Below are 23,013 nucleotides of genomic sequence, written 5' to 3'. Positions count from 1 at the left end.
TTTCTTTCTGCGCACCCAATAGGGCAGAAACGCTCAGTTGCTGCGGCGCTCTACAATTGGGCTTTCAAGCTTTGGTCAAGCCGATGCAAAAGAAAGCCCGCCGCAAAAGAAAGGAGCTGGCAAAGAACGGATACCCGCGTCAAGTACTGCAGTCACAAGAAAGACACGCTGAGGCCCCTCCAGCCGAAGCAAGAACAGCCAAAAAGAAAACACGCGCAGCCATCCCATATGCCCCTGGTGTCAGCGAGACGCTACGACAGATATTGGCTGACTACGACAACCAAGTTGCCCATATGTCCCATCCAGCAAGCTAAGAAGTCTTCTAGTACGGGTAAAGGACCCGCTTGAAAAGGCAAGCTACCCTGGGGTCGTTTACGAAGTTCCTTGCAAAGGATGCGGTGCAGCCTATATAGGCGAAACAGGGGACTTCAAGAGACGTTTCAAAGAACACCAGCGTGACGTCAGGAACGAAAAAGTGACTTCTAACGCTCTCGCTGAACACCAGAAAAATACGGAAAGCACTACGGAACACCAGAAAGCACTTAACGATAGCCGGAATTCCTCAAGGGGTGTTGTGTTCACACGACTGGTGTGAAAGCCATGAGTCCCCATTATCTGCTGTCATTTTTCACAATTAAGCCATTTCAGCTTAAAATAAGAAAGCAGCTCAAAAAATTTTAATCAAGAAAAAGCAATCGTGAATGCCACAGTCCAGGAACTCCTTTATTACAGATGCGAATAACACACACGGGTATCTCCAGCACAACTCTACGGGGTGTACACCAGATTTTAACACAAAACTGTCTGGCTTTGGAACAGCTTCACAAAAGTGTCATGGCACCCATTTGGAAGAAGGACCCTCGCCCTTTCTCTTACACACATGCACAGAAGAAGGTCAATGATTGCATGCTTACGCGAAAACAAGAACTGATCGTTATGTACACAGTGCGCATGAAACATGTACATTCAGAACATACAAAGTACGAACGCACATCTAAAAATGTGTTTGCAAGTAAAGAGAATTTATCGAAGATGGTAAACGAAAGGAGCACGCTATGAATATGATGACAAGCTACCGCCGGAGCACAGACCACAAACAAACACAGGTTCAATACATTGAATACCACGTGCAAATTACATAAGCATTGATTGGTGACAAAATGACACGAACGGACACGGGAAGGCTCGTACAGCAGACAGAAAGATACACCAGAACACAATACACACTTCCAGAGTACGCACATGCGTTCAAGGGAAAAAGTCCGTAACTAGTATGGTAGAAGTGGGAGAACCGTCCTTCAACCCGGTTCATCATGACGAGCTCTGTCGTCCATCGGGGGAGAAACTACTTCACGGGTGGTCGAATTTCGATGGAGGCGAAATTCTAGAGGCCCGTGTACTGTGCGATGTCAGTGCACGTTAAATAACCCCAGGTGGTCGAAGTTTCCGGAGTCCTGCACTACGACGTCTCTCATATCCTGAGTCGCTTTGGGACGTTAAACCCCATAAACCAAAACCAATTACTTGCAAGTCCCACATTACCGGCGAACTTCGCGGAGCTTCTGGCCGCGCCACTCGGCCAAGCAACGCCTGCTACAAAGTACGGTTGTGGCAATAATGAGGCGCTCAAAGAGCGACCGCTTTCAGCATCAGTGGCTGTGCACGTGAACAGCAAACAAACATCCGCGATTAAAACTGCCACATAGCATGCGCAGTAACACCCTCAAATAAGGCATGGTGCTTAGTCTGGATAGCTTCGCAATCCGGACACTACAACGTTGACATAACTCTTGCTAGGCTCTCCCCTGTTCCACATTCGTCGCCATTCGAAATCCCTAAACTTAGAAGGTGTTTTTTTTTAATTATTTTTGCGCACTGCAACTTCATTCAGAGATATAGCAGGAGTGGGAGGTGTACATAGAAAATCCAAGATAAGTTATACAATCATCATCATCATCAGCCTGACTACACCCACTGCAGGGCAAAGGCCTCTCCCATGTCTCTCCAATTAACCCTGTCCTTTGTCAGTTGCCGCCACTGTATCCCCTCAAACTTCTTTATCTCATCCGCCCACCTAACTTTCTGCCGTCCCCTGCTACGTTTGCTTTCTCTTGAAATCCACTCCGTTACCCTTATGGACCAGCGGTTATCTTGCCTTCGCATTACATGCCCTGTCCAAGCCCATTTCTTCCTCTTGATTTCAACTAAGATGTCATTAACCCGCGTTTGTTCCCTCACCCACTCCGCCCTCTTCCGATCTCTTAACGTTACACCTATCATTTTCTTTTCCATAGCTCGCTGCGTTGTTCTTAACTTAAGCTGAACCCTCTTTGTTAGCCTCCACGTTTCTGCCCCATAGGTGAGTACCGGTAGGATACAGCTGTTGTATACTTTTCTCTTCAGGGATATTGGTAAGCTACCATTCATGATCTGAGAGAACCTGCCAAGTTATACAATGCCATGAAACAAACAAGAAAGCACAAGAATTCAAGAAAAGAGAAGTTTAGTTACAATTGAGTAGGTTAATCAAATGATTGAATATAAGTGGCAATTGCGTCAATAAAATCATGTAAAGGAGGGATGCGGAATGAGGCAGGGAACATAATCCAAGCCTCGATGGAGCGAGGGAAAATGCTGTATTTAAATGCACTGGTACGAGCATAATAAGGAACGAGGTTAAGTTCATGCAAATGTCTTGTGATAGTGTGTTGAGATGGAATAATATAACTGGCACATGAATGTCGATAATGAGCATGTATAACACAAAACAGAAATTTCAAAGATTCTAAATGGCGGCCCCTTGATAACGTAGCTACTTGCGATGAAGGAAGGGCGGGAGTTGGCTAAATACTGCGCCGATATTGTTGACAAATGAAGCGATCTGTTTTTTTTTTTTTCTGAACATTCTAGATCTTGGGAATGTATTTCAATTTATGGGGATTCCATATAACGCAAGCGTAATCAAGTATGGGACGGATTAATGATTGGTACATTAATAATCTCACTTCTTTTGGGCTGCAGCTAAAGTACGTCTTAAATATCCTAGTTTCATTAGGACTTTGCTGCAGATGAAATTAATATGCGTCAACCAAGATAGGTTAGAAGTAAAAATAAGACCTAAGTACTTATATTCGAACACCCGTTCTAGTGAAAAGCTATTAGGTGAATAGGTGAAAACAGAGGGCGAAGAGCTGTTAGAAGATATGACTACCGATTTGCGAAAATTAATGCTAATTTGCCAGACATTACACCATTCACAAAAAGTAGTTAAGTGATTCGTTAAAACGATAATGATCCTCGGTGGATTGAATGATGCCATACAGAACACAGTCGTCGGCATACATGCGAATTTTAGATATGGTATTAGTTTGGTTTATTGGAGTTTAACGTTTCCAAAGCAACTCAGGCTATGAGGGACGCCGTAGTGAAGGACTTCGGAAATTCGGACCACGTGGGGTTGTTTAACGTGCACTGACATCGCACAACCCACGGGCCTCTAGAATTTCGCCTCCATCGAAATTCCACCGCCGGGGACGGGATCAAACCCGCGTCTTTAGGGCCAGCAGCCAAGCGCCATAACCACTCAGCCACCGCGGCGGCTTAGAGGTGGTATTATTCGGTGGAACATCGAAGTAAAGTAAAAAGAGTAAGGGTCCTAAGACGGAACTTTGAGGCACACCGGGCGAGACCGGGGCCACATAGGATTCGCCTGAATTGAATGACACGTACTGAGAGCGGGCGGAAAAATATTAGATATCCAGTTTACCAAACACTTGTTTTTTTTTTATATGAGGTTTAGTTGGAACAAAAGTTTAGAATGGATGAGGGCAGCGGCTAAGTGCATCCACCTTCTTAATGATGGCTTCCTCAGCTGGTGATGGTCTAGCTACAGCACTGCCTCTCCATTCCCTCATCCGAGTACTGGCCCTGCCGGAACATTACAAAATCTGGAACGGCCTTCTGCGGCCTCTCGGCGTGTGGCTCCGGGTAGACCTCATTCGCTAACAGTTCGAGGGCTGTTTTGATTCTGAAAACCTTTTCTGTAAGTTGCCAAGACAACAGTCCTAAGCCTCCCTCCTACTCAAGGGACGTCGAACTAAAATTGAGTGTCCATTCATAGAAGTGCTACGAGGCTTAGGGGCAGTGCGCGCGCGACGAAGAAGGCATACGCCGATGCACACATCTTTAACAAGAGTGTCTTTGCATATAAAGTCAATTCATATGAATCAACTAAATCGAAGGCAACATGACCCTGCACAAGCGCCTCATCTCAAGCCCTTGGTAAGACACCTGACGTTTCAAAAAGCATTCCCAAGACCCGTATTCCTGACACAAAGAGTACACTTCGAGGAAAGGCGTGAGCAAATGAACTAAAGTTCAATGCACAACTCATTTCCGGGTTTGCTTGAGCGCCGCAAATCTCAGCATCTCGGTTTTTCGGAACTACAATTTTTCTCTTTTTTTTTCTGGAGGGGGAGAGGGGGGGAGTTAAAAGTCCCCTCTACGGCTGCGCCAGTTGAAATCCTGTCGACTGCGCCAGGTGATATCCGCTCTTGAGATCTCGTAGAGGGAAATTGGGTTGATGATAATGATTGCTGAAGGATGCTTGACGTCTTGCAGATTCGAATTGCTCAATCACATTGCAAGAGGACACTTCTGGAGAGGTTAACTTTTTGTAACAATTAAAAGCACAAAGGAAGATACAAGCAAGGAGAAAACATACTTACACTTGACTGACTCGTAGTTCTACGTGACGAAACCAGCCCTCGGTCCTGCCGAAACAGCTGGTTTTACACCCTATGTCCCCGCCCTCGGTGGGGAGAATAACCAATCAGGTACTGTACAAACATCCACCGAATAAGTTATTGGGGAAAGGAAAACATCACCAATCAGCAATTAGGAAAGGATAACACAACCAATCAATGATTGAGGAAAGAAGGTAACTCATCGCGAAACTGTACACATATGTACACTTTCTACCATCACGATTTCTGATAATTATGCTTTCCTGCTGCGAGCTTCGCGAACACTCACTTTCCCAACGTCCGGTTGCCCCAAGTTCACAGAAAGCCACTTCAACCCATTTGTTCCGCCACTTCACTGGGGGGGGGGGGGGGGGGCGGGGGGGGGGGGTGCTCAAATAGAGGGCCACCGCGAAACAGCTCAAAGGAGAATATATTGTTACCTTTTTATTAGCCTGGTACCGCCCTCCTTCGCCGGAAACAAAACTTCCTCATACCTTGGTTGCTCTGACTCCAGAGTCAGCATAACACGCTCCCTTCCTTTACATTGCCGTAGGCGGCGTTCATTGAGGTACCCTGACATTCCGGTGAAAAACTTAAAGGCAACGCGCCCGAGTAGCCATAAGTGTTAATTCGGTTTTTCGTTGTTTTCTAAGGCGTTCGTAATAAGTTCAGGATGCTGCGTACAGTTTTAATGCATGTTACCTCTCACATTCCTCCGAAAATCTCGGTATATTAGAGCAGTTTTTCCTGCCGTTGCGGATAACTAACTCCTTGAAAATGCAGTCTCCGGTTCTGCAGAGCGAACCACTCGGCTTGACGTGAACAACGAAAGCAAAACTGCCTGCTACAAAAATTCTCTTAGTGCTATTAGCACAACTCTACACTAAAGGTACCCTAAATGAATGCGAGTTTATGGGTGTAACTGAGGAATTTTTTTCCACTGCGCAGTAAACATTCTTTCCTGCTTGAGCTCTATGCTAGCGCATCATCTGTGCATATTGCTTGTCTGGTAGAATCATCAGTTAAATCTATCTTACTCTCTAAATCTCAGGCGTGCAATTTCACTGATGTCAACATTGATTTCGCAATTTATATGAATAATTGTTTGTGTCCTGCATCCTCCAGTCGTTGTTGTAACATTTTTACCTGCACGAAGCTTTGTCTATCCTTAAAGAACCGGAGGATCAGACGGCCGAACTTGACGCAATATACGTACAAACTGGCCTGCAATAACAACTGGCAAAGCGTTTCGCACACCTACAATCATTTTCTACGAGAGTGCAGTTACAAGGACGCTTAAGCTGGCAGTATAGTGCTGGCCAAGTGTCGTACGAGCGCTTTTTCGAAATGCGAGAAAGGTGTTTACTGCCACACACGGAGCAAAATAATAAGTGTTGTTTCATTTAGTGATTTCACAGCATTGACTTCTTTGTGTTGCCTTTCCTGAAGCACTGCGTTGGCATGCCCTTAACTTTCTGGCTCTTCTGAATGGCAGTGTGCATATAGCGTTTTTTTGCACTCTCAGAGCGCACTCAGAAGGCAGGATGAAGGTTAAGGCTTAACCTGTGAATTACTCGCGACACCCAGCGGAGGTGGAGCGTAACCTACAAATAGTTCATAGCCGGCGATAAATTCAAAGGCACAGCGTAACCCGTTAAGAGTATGCGCTAACATATATGCTATAACTTAATTTAGCCCTATTAAGGGATACCAGGATTGGACTGCATGTAAGGCCTCTACTAAGCGATCTAGCGTCAGTGGTGGGTGTGCTCTGAGACTAATGGTGACAGTGTCGGACATTTATCGAGAATGTCGCTACGGTAGCACTGGTAGTTTAATGAAAGACTAGTACCGCCTGCAACGGCCTAAACCTCATGAGACCGCAATACTTGGAAGCAGGAATGTTTAGAGCCGCATGGCTACTGTTGCAGAGCAGCCTGGACCTGGAGCCAGAAGAGGTTGTTCAGGGCCTCGCTCGAGCCGTCGGGCGGTAGCTGAACGTAGGTGCGGGACTTGATGAGGTACGCCAGCATGGAGCTCATCTCGGACTCCACCACGTCGTTCTTCCTTATGAACACCATGCCATCGTTGCGGCCGTTCTCAAACAGCCGATGCTGCGCCAGGCTCAGCTCAAACATGCACCAGCGACTGCGGCAGAACTCCCGGCTCAGCAAGAACAGCGACACGCGGCTCTGCGATATGGCCCGGCAGATGTTCTCGGTGATCGGGAGGCCCGGGATGAAGTCCCGGTCGGCCACGCAGAGACGGAACTTCATGGAAGCTTCGAGCTTTGGGAGGAGCACGTCTCGCACCCACTGGGTGTCCGAGGCGTGGTACGAGACGAAGCCGTCCCACAGAAAGCGTCCTGTGTCCGTCTGTCTTCGATATGATTTAATGGCTACTTTGAGGTACAGCAGGCTGTAAATGCAGTACCACCGGTTCCTGTACACGGCGTAGGCGATCAAGGAGACGACCTGGATAGAGAGGAGCGCAGGAACACCGTAAATTCTGTAGTGGTCAGGGGGGGCGCACTCGTCCTCATTCGAGGGCACCTCGCGAACGAGCCTTCCCTTGTACTCCGCAGGTTGTTTGCAGACAAAGCAATCGGCACACTGAGCAGGGTGCTTCTCAATCAGGGAAAGAAGATTCATCCGCTGGCAGCCTGAGCAGTCCCAGGGATTCCAGCTGAGGTTCACGTAGTCGATGTGGTTGATGTCACGCAACATGTCTTCGCTTATTGTGGATAGCTCGTTGTGCTCCAAGAGCAGGGTTTTCAGTTTACGCATGCGAGTAAATAACGGTCCCTTCCACTCTGATATTCTATTATGCGCAAGATTTAGCTCCTCGATAGGAGCATACTCCACTGCATCAAGTCTTAGTTCTTCAATCTCGTTCTGCGACAGTATGAGTCGACTCAAGGAGATCAAATTGGGGAATACTTGGGGGCCTTCGAAGTGGACGATCTTGTTTTTATTGAGGTTCAGAAAAATAACTTTGCTAAGTCCCTTAACGTTTTCTCCGTCCAAATGCCTAATCTTGTTGCCAGCCATAGAGAGATTGTTGAGGTTTTCCAAGCATTCAAATGGCGACCCAGAAATGTTAGTTATATGACAGTTGTCTAGCTCGAGTCTCTTGAGCAGCGGAAATCCGCAGAAGGCGTGATTAGGTAAAGAGTTGAGATTGGTGCCGCTCATAATTAGCCTCTGCACGGTGCTGTTACGTCGACATTTCCCAGGACAGTACTGAATCTCGACGCCACGTGGCACATTGGTGTCGGACATGTCGAACGTATCTAGCCGCTCTAAGAAAAAGATTGCCTCTGGAATAAAGCGTAATTTTGTGCCGATAAGCGAGGCATACTTTAAATGTTTGTTCACACCGAGGAACGCAAATTGATCGATCTTCTGAATGGGCGTGTGGAAAAAATCGAGGCGCCGAATCTGCAACAAGTGTGGCGGTATATCTCTACGTCCGATTGTGTCAAAGTTGCATTTATAGAATACAAAATGCCTTATAGGAGTGAGGCCAACAAAACGAAGCAGGCGTATGGGGACTTTCTTGACTTTATCTGTGAACGTGACGTTCACAGCCTCGGTCGTGACGGTGCGAATATTCCAGAACTTAATGAATGAATCTTCAATGTTGTCTTCAGAGGTAAAGTTGAACCTATAACGGCCGCCGAAGCCGTAGACGTCAAAGTTACAGCTTCCGTCGACTAGAGTCCCGTCGCAGACGGCAACAGCGGCTTGTGGAGGCTTGCCGAACGTGCTTTTAAGTATCATCTGGCGAATGTCTAAGAACAGGGAAGAAACGCTGTCATTGGGCTTAATGAATTGGTCGTAATCCTTATCACTTGCTAGCGGATAGTTATCCCATTTTTGAATCTTGACGGATTGGAGCGACATGCAGACGATACTACCCTGAGGAGTTTTGTTGTCCACTGGTTCGTCGGACACGAGCTGCTGTTCAATCGTCAGCATCTCGGGGTCGTCACGAGTGACAGATTTCGGAAGTCCCAGCCCTACAAAAACGGTACAAATGGCTTGGACGTATCCGTTTACAACGGTCACATTGCAGTGCTTAAACCGGTCTAGCAGCGTTGCGTAAGGAGCGATGTGGGTGCAGTTCATTGACGTGCTGAGGCCACAGGCTGTTGTCACAGCACACAACAGTAAAGCTCCAGTTTTCATGCGCATCTCCATCTGAAAGAAAAGAATGTGGCCGTTGAGCAATCCTCTAGCTGAGCTCATTTTCTCCCTAGGTTCCCTTTCCCCCTGTGTTCCCTGTGTTCAACTGCCTAGATTTATAACATGTTTGCAATTGTTCCGAAACTAGCCGCTGGCTAAGGATCCAGATGCCTCATTCACCGTGAACTTTGTATATTTTTTCTGTGTAATAAACTCTTACTTACTTACTTACTTACTTACTTACTTAACTGCTAACACAATGAGCTCTAGCGGAATACTTACTTACTTAACTGCTAACACAATGAGCTCTAGCGGAATGCTGTCTGCATTACTATGTCTTTTGACGCATATAGCTCTCAATGGGAAACTTACTCAGCATTACGCGTACGCAGTACCAGTAGTGCTTCGGGAAAGCCCACCACTGATTTTTAAGAACAGGCTTTTAAAGTATAAAGATGACTTTGGCGGGATAGTAATAGCTTTCTTGGCGGACAGCAGACAACAGATTAATCAGGTTAACTGGTGAGGTGGCTAAAATTTTTCGATGCTTAACTTTCTGAATAATATGAAAGTTGAGAGCCTGTTTTCAATTATTGTTATTACACTGTCGGCCCTGAATAGAGTCCAAGCAGGAGAGAGAAGTGTTTTCAAAATATCTGCGGAGCACTCCTAATGAAGCTCAGCAGTGTGTGGTCGAAGTATAGCGACGCTTTGAAAGGCCAACAGCCTGACGCAGGGCAGCTTGCATTGCGTTTCGGCAGACACACGTTCGTTTCAATTTTTTTAGTTTCGGTTTTCACAATTTATTTTGCGAATTTTCTTTACTTTGTTGCCAATAGAATTTTCTAGCAGTTGTTAGCGATTTCTTTTAGATGTGTGCCATAGTAGACACATCATTTTCTTGAAATTCACTCAGACATAGGTCAAGATAATCAAGCGCGCTTTCATGCCTGCCACGCGAAAAATTTGTAACAGAGACTGGTTTTGAAGGTTGAAAGTTTTTAGAGATTTTAATGCTGCAGGAGAAATACGCCATCTTGTGGTAGCGGTTTTTTTCAGGGAAAAAGTTTCGATGGAACGGCTGGTCAAGTTTACAGCCACTAGTGCCTTGAACACGAGTGAGTAGCCTAACCCCTAAACGCCTGTTGAAGGTTGTTTTGCAACATAGCATGTGCAGATCTGAGGATAACTGCAGCCGGTCGTTATGAATAGCCATATCGGTTTATGTAGTTTCGAAAACGTAATTACCTATGGAGTTATGGCTGGACAATTTTTAAAAATTATATTGATCTCGCACCAAATGATTCCCGCTCTCGAAAAATTTGCTGTGGTTTGACCAATGGCCATCCTGAGTAGAATTGCGGAAGCAACGGTGCGGCAATCGCAGCAGCGGCGGCACCTCTGAGTCACCCGCGTAGCGGAGGAGTCGGCGGTGGCCATATAGTTTCTTGCTATTACCTAAAGGGAAAGCTGGCAACCCATCTATGGGAGTTTGCATGGAGACCCCTCAAGACCACTTCAGCCAGTTTTTTTTCCTCCATGGCTTCAGCTAACATGGGCGCTCAAAGCATCATGGGGTAGTCAGCTGCCGACTGCAGAACTACAACTTTTGGCCACAAAATAATAAAAAAAATGAAGCTGTTTGATAACTAAGAATGTCCTAACATTCAATATCCTGTATCTAAATTGCAAAAGTTTGCCCAAAATAAAAGATGGCTAGCTTTCCTATTGGCTAAGATATGAATACTACAAAAACTAATATTTCGTAATTAACAGGTGCATTCTCAAAAGTAAATATGTTTTTAAAAAAATGTTGTGCTTAGATACTTTAAGAGGTTTTTTAATGATATATCGGAAAAATGAAACATTTTATTGGAGTCGTGTGGCGTTTTGTTTCCACTACTATGGCTTTTGCACACTGCGTTCGGGCGAAAGTCGTCTGCGCACACACGAACAGCGTTTTCGGAATGAAACATGTTAGTAGTGCCACTCCGTGTTCCCGAAAAAATCCGACCGTCCCGCACCAAGTAGCTCACCGGCCCACGATGTTTTGAGCGTCCATGGTGGCTGAAGTGCAGCGCCGCCAGCTTTCCCTCTAGGCATGCCTCTAGTTAATAGTACAGAGGCTAGAAGGTTTTCCTTCTAGCCTCTGTAGTAATAGTAAGAAACTCTATGGCGGTGGCCCCAGCCTGTGCGCCGTGTGACGTCACTCCTCCTGGAGAACGTCCTGCTGACGCAGCGGCGACGGCACCTCTGAGTCACCCGCGCATCGGAGGAGTCGGCGGCGGCTCCGCGCTGCTCTGGCTCATTTTTGGATAGCGCGCATTTTTTGCCGTGATGTGGCCAAAATTTGTTAACCCACGGCGGTAAGAACAACCGTGTTTTCGAAATCATAAAAACTGCTGTCGCTATTACTTACGGCCGCCTAGAAATTTGTAATTGCGACCAGTCCCCTAAGAGTATCAAATGTACACTTAGCTATAAGAAATTAATCAATTAGCTTGCTAGTTAACATTAGTAACCTGTTTTCTAATGTGTGCCAGTGCTGGCATTTCAATACCACGGAAACAATCTTTTTACCTCACAAAGCCTGTGTTTAAAACTTAGTGGCAGAAGGCTTCTATTTAAACGTATGATATTTGGCGACTATTGTTTCGTGAAAAATCAGCTGCTTCAACGAATAACGGCAGCTATTTAAAGTGAAAACTCAATACCACGCTCTTGGCGATATTTGGCATGGAGTAAACATGATTTTCATTATCATGGCTGACTGCCGAAAGACCATGGCTATGATTTCGAGTGGTGGCCAGTGCCAGAAGAATTTTCCGTGTGGTAATTCTGATACTTCACTGCTCTGGTTCCCTCACACATGCGTTCAAACTCCAACATTTATGATCAACTGCGGCAACTTTACAGTTGTCTACGAGCTCTTAAAGTGCAAAGAAAGCGCCAGTTGAAGCTATCTACACGACGTGAAAAATAGAAAAAGACGCACCTTGCTCTAGATGCCTGCACCATGCCGCGTGTTGATGCGTTTGCAGCAGCAGGTTTTCTTTCGAAACGCGGTGCGACAAAGTGACGGGGCCGACTGTACGCTTAGAAGAATGCCATCCGCGAACAACGTCGTTTATCACTTCCTACCCCTACGCAGGATATGAAAGCGGCGAACGAAGTGGCTCGGAACGCCCCGAATATTAGGCAACATTCTTGAGAACAGACAGCGAGGGCGGATATAGATGTGACAACGAGATCGTGACGCCGCCAATGCTATCTTCCGTTCAGGATGTGCAGACGGAACACGATACTTCGTGCGTAGTGCCGAAAGCGACAGCGGAAACTATGTAGCTGCTTGACAGGCCATCGCAACCGGCCCCGATAATGAAAAGCTCGCGCTGACCTTGTAAGGACACAAATTTCTGCAGGGAAATGTTGAGCCGCTTTGATTTTGTGTGCGAGTTGGCTTTGAAAAGCACTGGGCGAGACCAAGTATAAAATGAAATCTTTACGCAAGAGTAAGCATCAATGAGAAGAGTCCATTGTTTTAAAAGGCGACAGTGTTAAAGGCGCCGTTGTCCTGAAAATCCGATGTCGGCATTGTCGACGTTGCCACTGGGAGCGAAAAATCACGACCATGCCCCCGGCATGTGGTCCAACCTAGCTGGCCGATGGTGCATCTAGGTCACGTGACTTTGCGGTGTCATCACAACCTGCTCACCGTGTAGTGAAAAAACTGCCCACCGTGAGCAGGTAGCAGGGAGATTAATGATTGGTCGCTTGGAAAGATCAACCTGGATCGCACAATGCCCAGCGCTGGGAGCACCTGGCATCTCAGGGCAGTCGTACATCACTTAAAAGGTGCACCACTGCGCCAGAAGGGGTATGAGGGCTCACAGGGATCCATACATGCAAAGTAGTAAGTCACCTTCTGCATAAATGGAAATTAACCCACAACGCTATCGAGTCATACCCTAAAGGCGGGCTGAATGGGCCGTCACATGGCTTACCAACAATTCGTGCTTTTAAGTTGCAGCTACTACAGGTTTTCCCACTGAAGTTAATCCTAGTGACAGTGGAAATAATCTAAGCGCTGACTGATATAATCTGCATGCCATGCAATTTAATCCGAGTGCAAAACATTTGACCTAAGTGACACCTTATTTAATCCAAGCGCCAACTCGAGCAATGCAAGCGCCAACCAATTTAATCCCACTGCCAACGCAAATAATACAAGTGCCAGCTGTTTCAATCCAGGTGCAATCCAATTTAATCCACACGCGAAAAACGAATGCGGTAGATGACTCCAAAGCACTTAACACGAATGCCAGGATAAAGCTGAGATGATTTTTCAAACCATGCGACGCCTAAGCGAAGTGTCCACATATTGCATAGCTTTCATTAATATTATAACCAACACTGCCTTGATACTAGTTCTTTAAAACGCCGTTTAAAGGGCACAATATCAGCATTAAAAAACTATACAGGGGTTCAGTGCTATGACTTATTTGCGTTTTATTATGAACATAGAACGGAGTAGGGCACTAATGCACGCACTGTTTATAATGGAACACTGAATTCACTGTCTTCGATAAAAGATACAATTATTTTGTCAGACAGTCAAAGAAAGTGTTAATAAACCGTACCTTAGTTTAGTCCTACGTAGTGTCGTGAGAAAAAAAAAAGGTACACAGCCAATGATGGAAAGTTCCAAAGCAGAAGGCAAGTTTTGCGCCTCCGTTTCCTTGCTGCGGGATTGTCGTCTGCTTTCGCACAATATGCTAGGACAACAGAAGAAGACACAGATATGTGCACTCATTATTAGAAATCAGTGAACTTTCTTCAGCAAGGTTTAGGATTTATTTCTCAGGCACGTAAAAAACATTGATAAAAGCACTGAAGACAAGAAAGTTTCAAAGCAGACGGTTTTGAGTGTGCCACATTGTGGCTGCATTTACACAATGGAGTAGAGCCGGACGGTGGTGCACGTACTCGTATACTATAAGCAGGTGATAGTGTACGACTTTTCATTCATCTCGCATGGACATTAACGCGCAGTATTTTCTTCCATGGAAGCCGATGAGCCGTGCTCTTACGTCCTAATTGGACACCGAAAACGAGGACCACTTTTCAAGCCCCCCGATGCACCAAGAAGAAGGAACAGCAAAGACTCTGAACATGACAGGCCCAGAATTCTCGATGTGTCGAGGCGTGGAGGAGATATGAAAAAAATGGCAGACACGCTGGGCATGAATTTAAAGACAGCAAGATCCATTGCAACTACCGATAGAGAGGCGCTGAAGAAAGGCGGAACGTCGAAGAAATTCTGAGATGAGGCTGTAGCGGCTCTAAAAAATTTTGTAGACAACAACATTGCTTTCACGCTAAAGCAAATAAAGCAAGCGGTGGAAGAAGAATATCCTGGAATCACCATCGCCTACTGTTGTGCGCGGCTACTCTATGAAGATGGTGACTCAGAGGCCAATCGACCGCAACAGAGATGGCGTGAAACGCACCCGCAAAGCATGCACGCAGTGGCTGCAGTGTGAAGAACCCCGCTTGTGCAGATTTTACGTTGATGAGACTTACTATAGCATATGGTGTTCAAGGAGCTTCGGCCGTGCGGTTAAGGGGCAACCTGCGGTGGAGACGACGACTGGCACCAGAGGAGCAAACCTTAGCATTATCGCCTGTATGTCAGCAAATGGTGTCATACATTGGACGGCTGTCGACAAGGTTCACTCAGTCGTGTTCAACGAATTTTTGAGCAACATATCAGCCCGTGTCGAAAGTAAAGAGCCTGGTTCAGAAGCGGTTTTTATTTTTTTACAATGCTCCCGCTCAGAGCCATGCGGAACAGGCAAGCCTGGCCAGTCAGATGCACTCAACCAAGAGACTGCCTCCTTACAGCCCGCTTTGTAACCCTATAGAGGAAGTTTTTTCGAAGCTCCAGTCTGAAGTCAAAGCTTTCCTCAGCGAGCGGAGAGACTTGGCGCTCATGGCTCCGCCCGGATTGATGAAAGGGAGCATCGGCGCAGTGTGTTGCTCGATGCTGCTCGATACTCTATGCAGCAAATACAGCGCTGCTTTCGACAGCCATAACTCTTCTTTTATACCAGCAGCTTTCCGTGAAGACGATATGCAAAAAATGTGAGGTCAGACTTTAAGCCACCTAATGTCCTCCAGAAAATAAAATTGCATTTCAAAGACTGCCCCTTATGTGCTTGTATATAAGCCTAGACTGTTAGTAACCTACACCGCTATAGGGTAGCCGCCAGTAGCTGTTCATGAACTAGGCTGTATAAGCTCCGGTGTAGCTTCGCTCACTTTTCCTTCTAAAACTGAATAAGCGATAAAGTGAAGAACCGTTACACCGGTTCTATGACTCGTACCACTTGGAAGAACTCTGCATTACACTACTCTCTTTTGTTACTGCTATTAGTGTGGAATTTTTATCACAGCCTCCCGAAAACATTTTGCATCGGTTGCATGAAAACAGACGGCAGTATGAAAACAGTATGAAGGCCGTAATTGTAACTAGCATGCGGATTCAGCGCATATGGCAACCGATAATCAGCAGTGCTTACCCAACTAATTAATACACGACAGTTACAAGCCGCAAGAGTTGCATCAAATACTGAGGTTTAACAGCTGCTAGTGGCTCTTTGATGTTGCAAGGTATGCGATGAAAAGGAAATTGCGCATGAGAATGGGACTCACAGGCATCGCATGGTCTCAGAAATGATCTAAACTTCGTTTTTTTTTTCGGAGTTCGTGTTATGTGCTTTAGAGTCTTCTACCGCTTTCATTTTTCGCGTGTGGATTAAATTGGTTGGCACCCTGATTAAAACAGCTGGCGCTTGTATTATTTGCGTTGGCACTGGGATTAAATTGGTTGGCGCTGGCATTGTTCGAGTTCGTGCTTGGATTAAATACGCTGGCGCTTAGATTAAGTGCTTGGCACTAAGATAAAATTACATGGCATGCAGATTATATTTGTTGGCGCTCAGATTATTTCCACTGGTACTAGGATTAAATTCAGTGTAAAAACCTGTAGTAGCGACGTTATTATGCGTACTTAAAAAAGAAGTAAGACTCTGCGCGGGCATTTGAGCTAGAAACTGTAATTTGAAGTTATCGGCTCTAAGCCCCTCCCCTTGGCAGCAACGGCCATATCGAAGCAGTCTGAGTGACGTCACTAAATGACAGTGCCGTCGTCTGCTGCTAAACTCCGCACGATCGGTGCGGAGCAGAGAGCGGCCGTGGGACACTGAGATGAAGTCGCCGGGACCGGGAAGAAGCTAGACAGAAGAGGGAAGGGCACAGACCTGTGTTGCCTTTGTCCCTCTTCAACTTCGCCCATTCACCCCACCGCAACCCCAGCTGAACAACGAAAAACTCGCATCCCTATACTTGCTTGAGTGTTGCTAGTGTTGCTTCACTGCCACACTGCTCAAGAGAACTCTTAAAAATTCGATTACAAATTACTCGCTGCACCAAATGAGCTCTAATTTTGTCCAGTATTTCCGAGATGAATAGCGAACAGCATGCAATAAACAGCTTGGAGTCTGAAAAAATGGTGTCATGATCCCCTTTCAGCATCCCCGCAAACTTCTTTATTTATGGATGCCACGTTTACACCAATTTATTGAATTCTGCGGGCATTTGTGGTCATACTAGCAACGCCCCATTCCTACAGCATCCCCATCAACAACTCATGAAAGCCATGCACCGAGGCCTGATATAAAATAACGTAAACGTTTCGGTATTTCTGCTTGTACTCTCTTCAGCAGCGTTACATGTCCCACTACGTGCTTCAGTGATAATTGAACGAATCTGACATTCCGTCGGGGGGTGGAAGCTAACAAGACTATCGGTTTGGGGGCGCGCCACCAGACCTCCAGGACTTGGAAAGAGGGAAACGGCCTTAGATGCAATCATTCCCAGCAATTGGTCTCCAGTGTTTGTGGACAACCACAGGATAAAAACTGTCAAATGCAAACCGGCACTTCGATAAATGAGGGCGACCCGTCAAGCATTTTGCATTTCGAACCGTAGGAAAACTCGGCTACCGAACACCCACTAGCCTAACTTGTGGCTACGTGCTCAAGAAATCGTGACTCCGCAATAGAGCCACGGTAATAGGTGCAAGCAAGGCGCGTCAGAGTAGTGAATATGTGTTGTGAATACGCATTGAATGTATATTGAATGTATGTATTGAGTGTAATGAATATGTATTGAAAAGAGTGAATATGTACCGTAAATAGTTCATCTGCATTTAAAAATATCGCTGCTGTTGGGTTATGATACAGTGCTTTCGAAAACTGACATCGCTGATTCCCGCAGCGGCACGAATTATTAGGCCGCCTTCAAAGTAACACTGCTTATATATGTTTTTAGGTGATGCGCCTTCACGGGGCTTATATATTCGGCGAACAGACATTTTCTTCAAGAAATGTATTATTACATCAAGAAAAATAAAATACAGGATAATGTACACGTTGTAAGACCGGAAAAATTCCTCATGTATTGTTTAAGAACAATTTGCTGGAGGTGATAAACATTGCCTACAACTTAACATAACCATTTATAAAACTCTGCTTAGGATGAGCTGCCTTCTACTGCACTCATTCTCGACCAAACTGTGAAAAACACGGAACTTTAATCGCGCTGAGCAGCATAATTTTTCTACCATTCTCGCCTCGTTCCATCTTAAATATCCCATCTTTATGATCCGAAGAAAAACCGGATTAAAGAGAACAAATGTGTAAACATTTCTGAGCTAATATTTCTTCATTGCAACTATTTTTTAAATACAAACGCATTTATCTTAGCATGGACTGCATAGCAGAGCGGTTGGGCTAGTAAGCATTCAAGCCGCGCGCTTTTAACGGTGGGCATAAATTATGAAATTAACGACAGATGGCGCCAGGCGAAATCTCTGTGTGACCAGCAGGAAGTCGAAGCACGGCAACTTTCTAAAGTTAAATCGGGGAACCATGATAGTCTCATTAAATCCGTAAGGAGCAGTTTCGTGTGTGGTCGAACGAATAAACTTTTACCAGAAATCAATATAAAGAGCCCACATTTATCATATATCTGCTGAATATACACATTGCTGACTTCAGACAATTTAGTCATTTTGTTATATAGCAAGATAAGGGATTCAGAGAGAATTGATGTGTTTATTTTGGGGGGTTCTGCATGTTGCCAGTGAATATGGAAGAAATTGAGAAGTTCGCATCTATTCTATAGCATTTGCTTACGTTCCTTGCTTTGAAGAGAAAATTAGAACGTGAACTCTGTACAGCTTATCAGAAATTACAGTCATAAATTCCGTAAGAATGCTTCTTTGCGGCGGCTTCGTTCGAAAGTGGCATGACTTGAGCGAGAAAGCTTCATACAGAGAATTGCTGCTGTAGTTATAGTCCATGTAACTATTTTTATTAACCAACGGCCCATTTAGATTCCGCCTTCAAAGCTGCCCTTACAGCTCATAAAGGATTAAGAAATCAAATGCGACAACTTTTCTTAGTTTGATAGAAGCTCGTTGAAGAATGATCTCACCGTCACGTTTCGCTAGCGATTTCCTTTTTCTGTTCGCGGACTACGCATTTCAGCTGCTATGTTAACTCACGGCACCAACCGGCGCTATTCACCCGTTCCCTAAAAGTACGATTCATCTGCTCATGCGCTCACAAGGTTGCCAACTTCGCCGGTGGCCATTGCCGCTGGTCACCAAATTTCGTTTCCTCAATGTTGAAGGCTACGCCGTCTACAGAACGGATCCGCCAGCCGTGGTTTCTCCCGATGACTGGCACACCCGCAGTCAGTAATAAAAGAAACCGGTTTATTCCGGATCCACAAAAGCTTCCAGAGAGCACCACATGAAGCGTAGCGGCGGGGCAGAGCACGCGGTCTGCAGGGTCTATAGAGGGCGCAACACTATGGTTGCAGCAAAACTGGCGGTAGCAACTGAAAGTGGCGAAATGAAAACGCACCGATGTGGGAATGGGATTATTTGACACAAATAAGGGCTCAAAGCGGTACGTGAAACATGGTTACCCACATAGATTCACTCACACCCAAACAACTGTTCCAAACCGTTTCCATCTTGCGTTTTAAGGCGAAAGCCTTTAATGCCTCATCGTTGTCGACAGAAGGTTGTCAGCAGAGGTGTCACGCTTTTCGGTTGGTCGAAATGGTTATGACGTCAGAGAGCGCGGATTCGAAGTAATGAGGTCGCCCACGGATGCCTGACGCGCCCTTTTGGAGCAGACGACAACTAATAAAAAATAGTTGTCGTCCGCTCCTACAGGTGGCGTAAGGCGTCCGTGGGTGACCACATTACATACCTCATTACTGCGAACAGAGCCATGAATACAACCGAACTCATCGAAGCAGAGCGAGAGTCGTGCTAAAGAAGCAGTCAAAGCGTGTAGTTGTAATGTGTAGTCAAAGCGTGTAGTCAAAGCGTGTAGTCAAATAAAGCACTAGTAAAGCACAAACAGCCTCGCAGCCAAAGCCAAACAGTGCGCAAGGAAAGGCTTTCGCCTTGCAGCACTTTAGAGAGCCAAAGTGGCCCCTAAATTTTTTCGACCTAGTGAAGTGCCTCCTTGTCCGTGCAGTACATCGCGAAGGGTGGCGCTCGCCTCCGATAGCGGCACTGTGGCGCAGCAGCGCTCCGGCCGAAATTCCATATGCACTGCTTTAGGCGCATTTATCAAGTCATCGCCGCGGCGATTCTACGCCGCATACCGCGAGAAACAGTTCGCTCAAACGCAGTTACGCTGCACACGCAGACACCTAGATGACGTGAGCAGCGCACGAGCAGCGCGCGCAGTTTGAATGGCAAAATGAGGCACACTCTGTGCACTCTTTACAACCTCGTTCATATTCTCATATCTGCAGTTTTGATTTCGCAGATCTTAGTATCAGTCTCGGGACTATTTTCTCCACCGCATACTAAAAATACTGGCACTTGCCTTGTCGCTAAAGATAACTCGCATATAATCCGAATATGTTTGGGGTGCATGTTCGTTATTAACTAGCAATATACGTGTGAAGAAAGTTAATCTTGTTTACTTACTATAGGCTGAGGTCGATAGAAGAAGAAAATCTAATTAAAAATAAAAGAAAGGAGCAGAGGGCCAAGAAATTAAATCACGCTACACGGGCTTCTACAATTTCGCATCCATAGAAATTCGACCACCGCGGCCGGAATCGAACCCGCGTGTTTCGGATCAGCACCCGAGCGCCATAACCACTGAGCCACCGCTTTTTTTTTCTTCAACATGGTATTTATTACAGTGATGTTATGTTCTATGTACATGAACTATATACAAGCCATTATGAAAACAGTGTTAAACAATACATATTGAAAAGACCATGCACTAGAAAAGGGGCAATGCAGAGCACATCACTAATAGTGAGTGCCACTCCGGTTCGTACTCAGTCTGGGCATACACGTCTCTTAGATGAACAACCATTCGACAGAAGTGATCCTTTGTAGACACAACAGGTTCACAGTGTCTGTCCATCATGCGGGTTTTCCAGAGGCTGTGCAGTCCAATCAGAAAGAATATGTCCAGGGGTTCATCAACAAATGGCAGCGCAGTGACATAGCGAACAGAATGTGGAGTCAGATGAATTCTTTTTTTAAATGTGCGTTGCAGGATATCCCAGAAGAGTACTGCATCTTTGCAACTGATGAAACAATGCTCAATTGTTTCTGGTTCATCACAAAGGCGGCAGTTAACGGTAGACACAAAAATGCCCTTTTTCTCTAACCATGTTCTAACGCGCAACGTACCGGTGTGTAACTTAAAAAGCACCACTGAGCCACCGCGGCGACGTCGAACAACGCTGACATCGCACAGCATACGGGCGCCTTTTAAGGCGAAAGCGTTGTCGACAAAAGGGTGTCAGCAGAAGCTTGTCAGCAAAGGTGTCACGCTTTTGACGGGTGTCCACCGAGATATGTAAGACAGTTACTGCGTAATTTCCTTCCCTCAAATACAATTTTCATTTTCTTCATTACGGCCCCTCTTTCTCCTCCTTCTTTCACTCCCACTTCCCCCCTTCCTGTACGGTGCGGTTCAGGTGTCCACCGAAATGACAGAGAATTATTGCGCCATTTCCTTTCATCAAAAAGCGTTGCGTTCAAAGGACAAGGCATCGCGCCGAACGGGTGGCGGCGTTCCGTGGACTCCCTGGCAGCGCTACAACACGCTTTCGCGTTCCACTCCTAAAGGCGAAGCTTAAGCGTCATTAATTAGCAGTTAATTAGTATTGTAATTATTATGTAAGTAGCCGTTAATTACTATTGCAATTATTACGTAATTAGCAATTATTTAGTCATTTACATTACTTAGTGATTAGTCATTAATTATGTGTGACGTCACCAGTGCCACAGAGGCAGTCAAAGTGGTGCGGAAAACGCTTTCGCCTCTACGCACTTTAGACAGTCAAAGTGCCCTCTGAATTTTTTTCATTCTCAAAAACGCTTTTTCTTCCCCGACAAGTCAGCATGAGCGCTATAGTATATATAGCCAGAATGTATAGCCAGAATTCATCGACTTCTTAACTAATACACTGCAGCAGGTATCACTCAGGTTTCCGAAAGCTATGGTTCTTGTTCGTAGAGATTTTAATTATTTCGTTATAAATTGGTCTGCATCATCTTCCACCTCGCAAAAATTCAGGGGGCACTTTGACTGTCTAAAGTGGGTAGAGGCGGAAGCGTTTTCCGCACCACCTTCGCTGTTTCTGTGGCACCGGGGGCGTCACATATAATTGAGTACTAATTACTAAGTGATGACAAAGCACTAATTAATGGTTAATTATTGATTAATGCCTGAATACTAATTAACTGCTAATTAATGACGCTTAAGCTTCGCCTTTAGGAGTGGAACGCGACAGCGCGTTGTAGCGCTGCCAGGGAGTCCGCGGAACGCCACCCGTTCAGCGCGATGCCTTGCCCTTTGAACGCAACGCTTTTTGAGGGAAGGAAATGGCGCAGTAATTCTCTGTCATCTCGGTGGACACCTGAACCGCACCGTAGAGGAAGGGAGGAAGTGGGAGTGAAAGAAGATAGATAAAGAGGAGCCGTAATGAAGAAAATGAAAATTGTATTTGAGGAAAGGAAATTACGCAGTAACTGTCTCACAAAATTCAGGGGGGCACTTTTTTGACCTAAAGTGTGGTCACTGATGCCCCTAAGAGTGGAACGCGACAGCGTCTTGCAACGCCGCCAAGGAGTCCATAGAACGCCATCGCCCATTCGGTTCTACGCCTCGCTCGTCAGTAAATTGGTTTTTGAGTAAAGGAAATGTATCTGTCTCTCATTAGTCTGTGGACACCTAAACCTCGCGGGAAGGGAATGGAGGAGGATGAGAGTGAGTGAAGACACCGTATTCACTAGACGCGCCTTTGTTCATTCCAAACCATCGAGCTGGCATGGCGGAGTGGATAGCATGCTCGTCTCTCACGCCGAAGACCGGGGTTCGATTCCTGAGCTCGACCAATTTCTTAATCGGTTTTATTTTTTTATATGGCCTGACTAGTAAAGGTAATTAGGCTAATTGGGCAATTAAGCAATTAACTAAGCTCAGTCCAACTTAATTGGAGCATCACTATACGATCCCTTCAATTGGTTGCATGGTTACTAGCCAAAGTACAATTGGCCCCGTTTGAAATTCGCGCACTGTGACGTCACGACCGTTTCCACCAATTGAAAAGCGTGACATTTTCTGTCGACAACTGCTGCTTACAACGATGAGACATTAAAGGCTTCCGCCTTAAAAAATCAGTCCGAGTGTCTTCGTTTCGTTCATACATTGCAACTTCATCATTTAGCTCAGTTGGTCCGTGAGCCTACGCCTGGCAATCATGCATATTGTGGAAACGTGGCAATATCTTGGACCTCGTGCTTACAAGCCACCCAGATTGTGCTTCTGTTAATGTATTGGATAAGAATAGCGACCGACCTCGCGTTCCCTATAGAGGAAACACAGAGCTCTTGATCGTACCAGCTGCGAAATTCCACATAGGGCTCATGTATTGGAATCCGGCGCTCTGATTGGGCC

General features: G+C 45.8%; 2 protein-coding genes across 2 annotated transcripts in view; both read right to left on the bottom strand.

Moving 5' to 3' along the window:
* LOC149339127 (uncharacterized) overlaps positions 1 to 23,013 on the bottom strand; it is a 40,051-nt gene that overhangs the window by 5,160 nt on the left and 11,878 nt on the right. The gene's annotated exons all lie outside the window — the stretch shown is intronic.
* LOC149339128 (toll-like receptor 2) lies at positions 5,636 to 8,947 on the bottom strand. Its single transcript, XM_089547952.1, has one exon. The coding sequence runs from the start codon at positions 8,945 to 8,947 to the stop codon at positions 6,665 to 6,667; it is 2,283 nt and encodes a 760-aa protein (XP_089404078.1). The 3' UTR covers positions 5,636 to 6,664.

The sequence above is a fragment of the Amblyomma mixtum genome, chromosome 6 (genome assembly GCF_055824585.1).
Source record: "Amblyomma mixtum isolate Tamu chromosome 6, ASM5582458v1, whole genome shotgun sequence".
NCBI classification, from domain to species: Eukaryota; Metazoa; Arthropoda; class Arachnida; order Ixodida; family Ixodidae; genus Amblyomma; species Amblyomma mixtum.
This window is presented reverse-complemented; position numbering and strand designations above follow the sequence as displayed.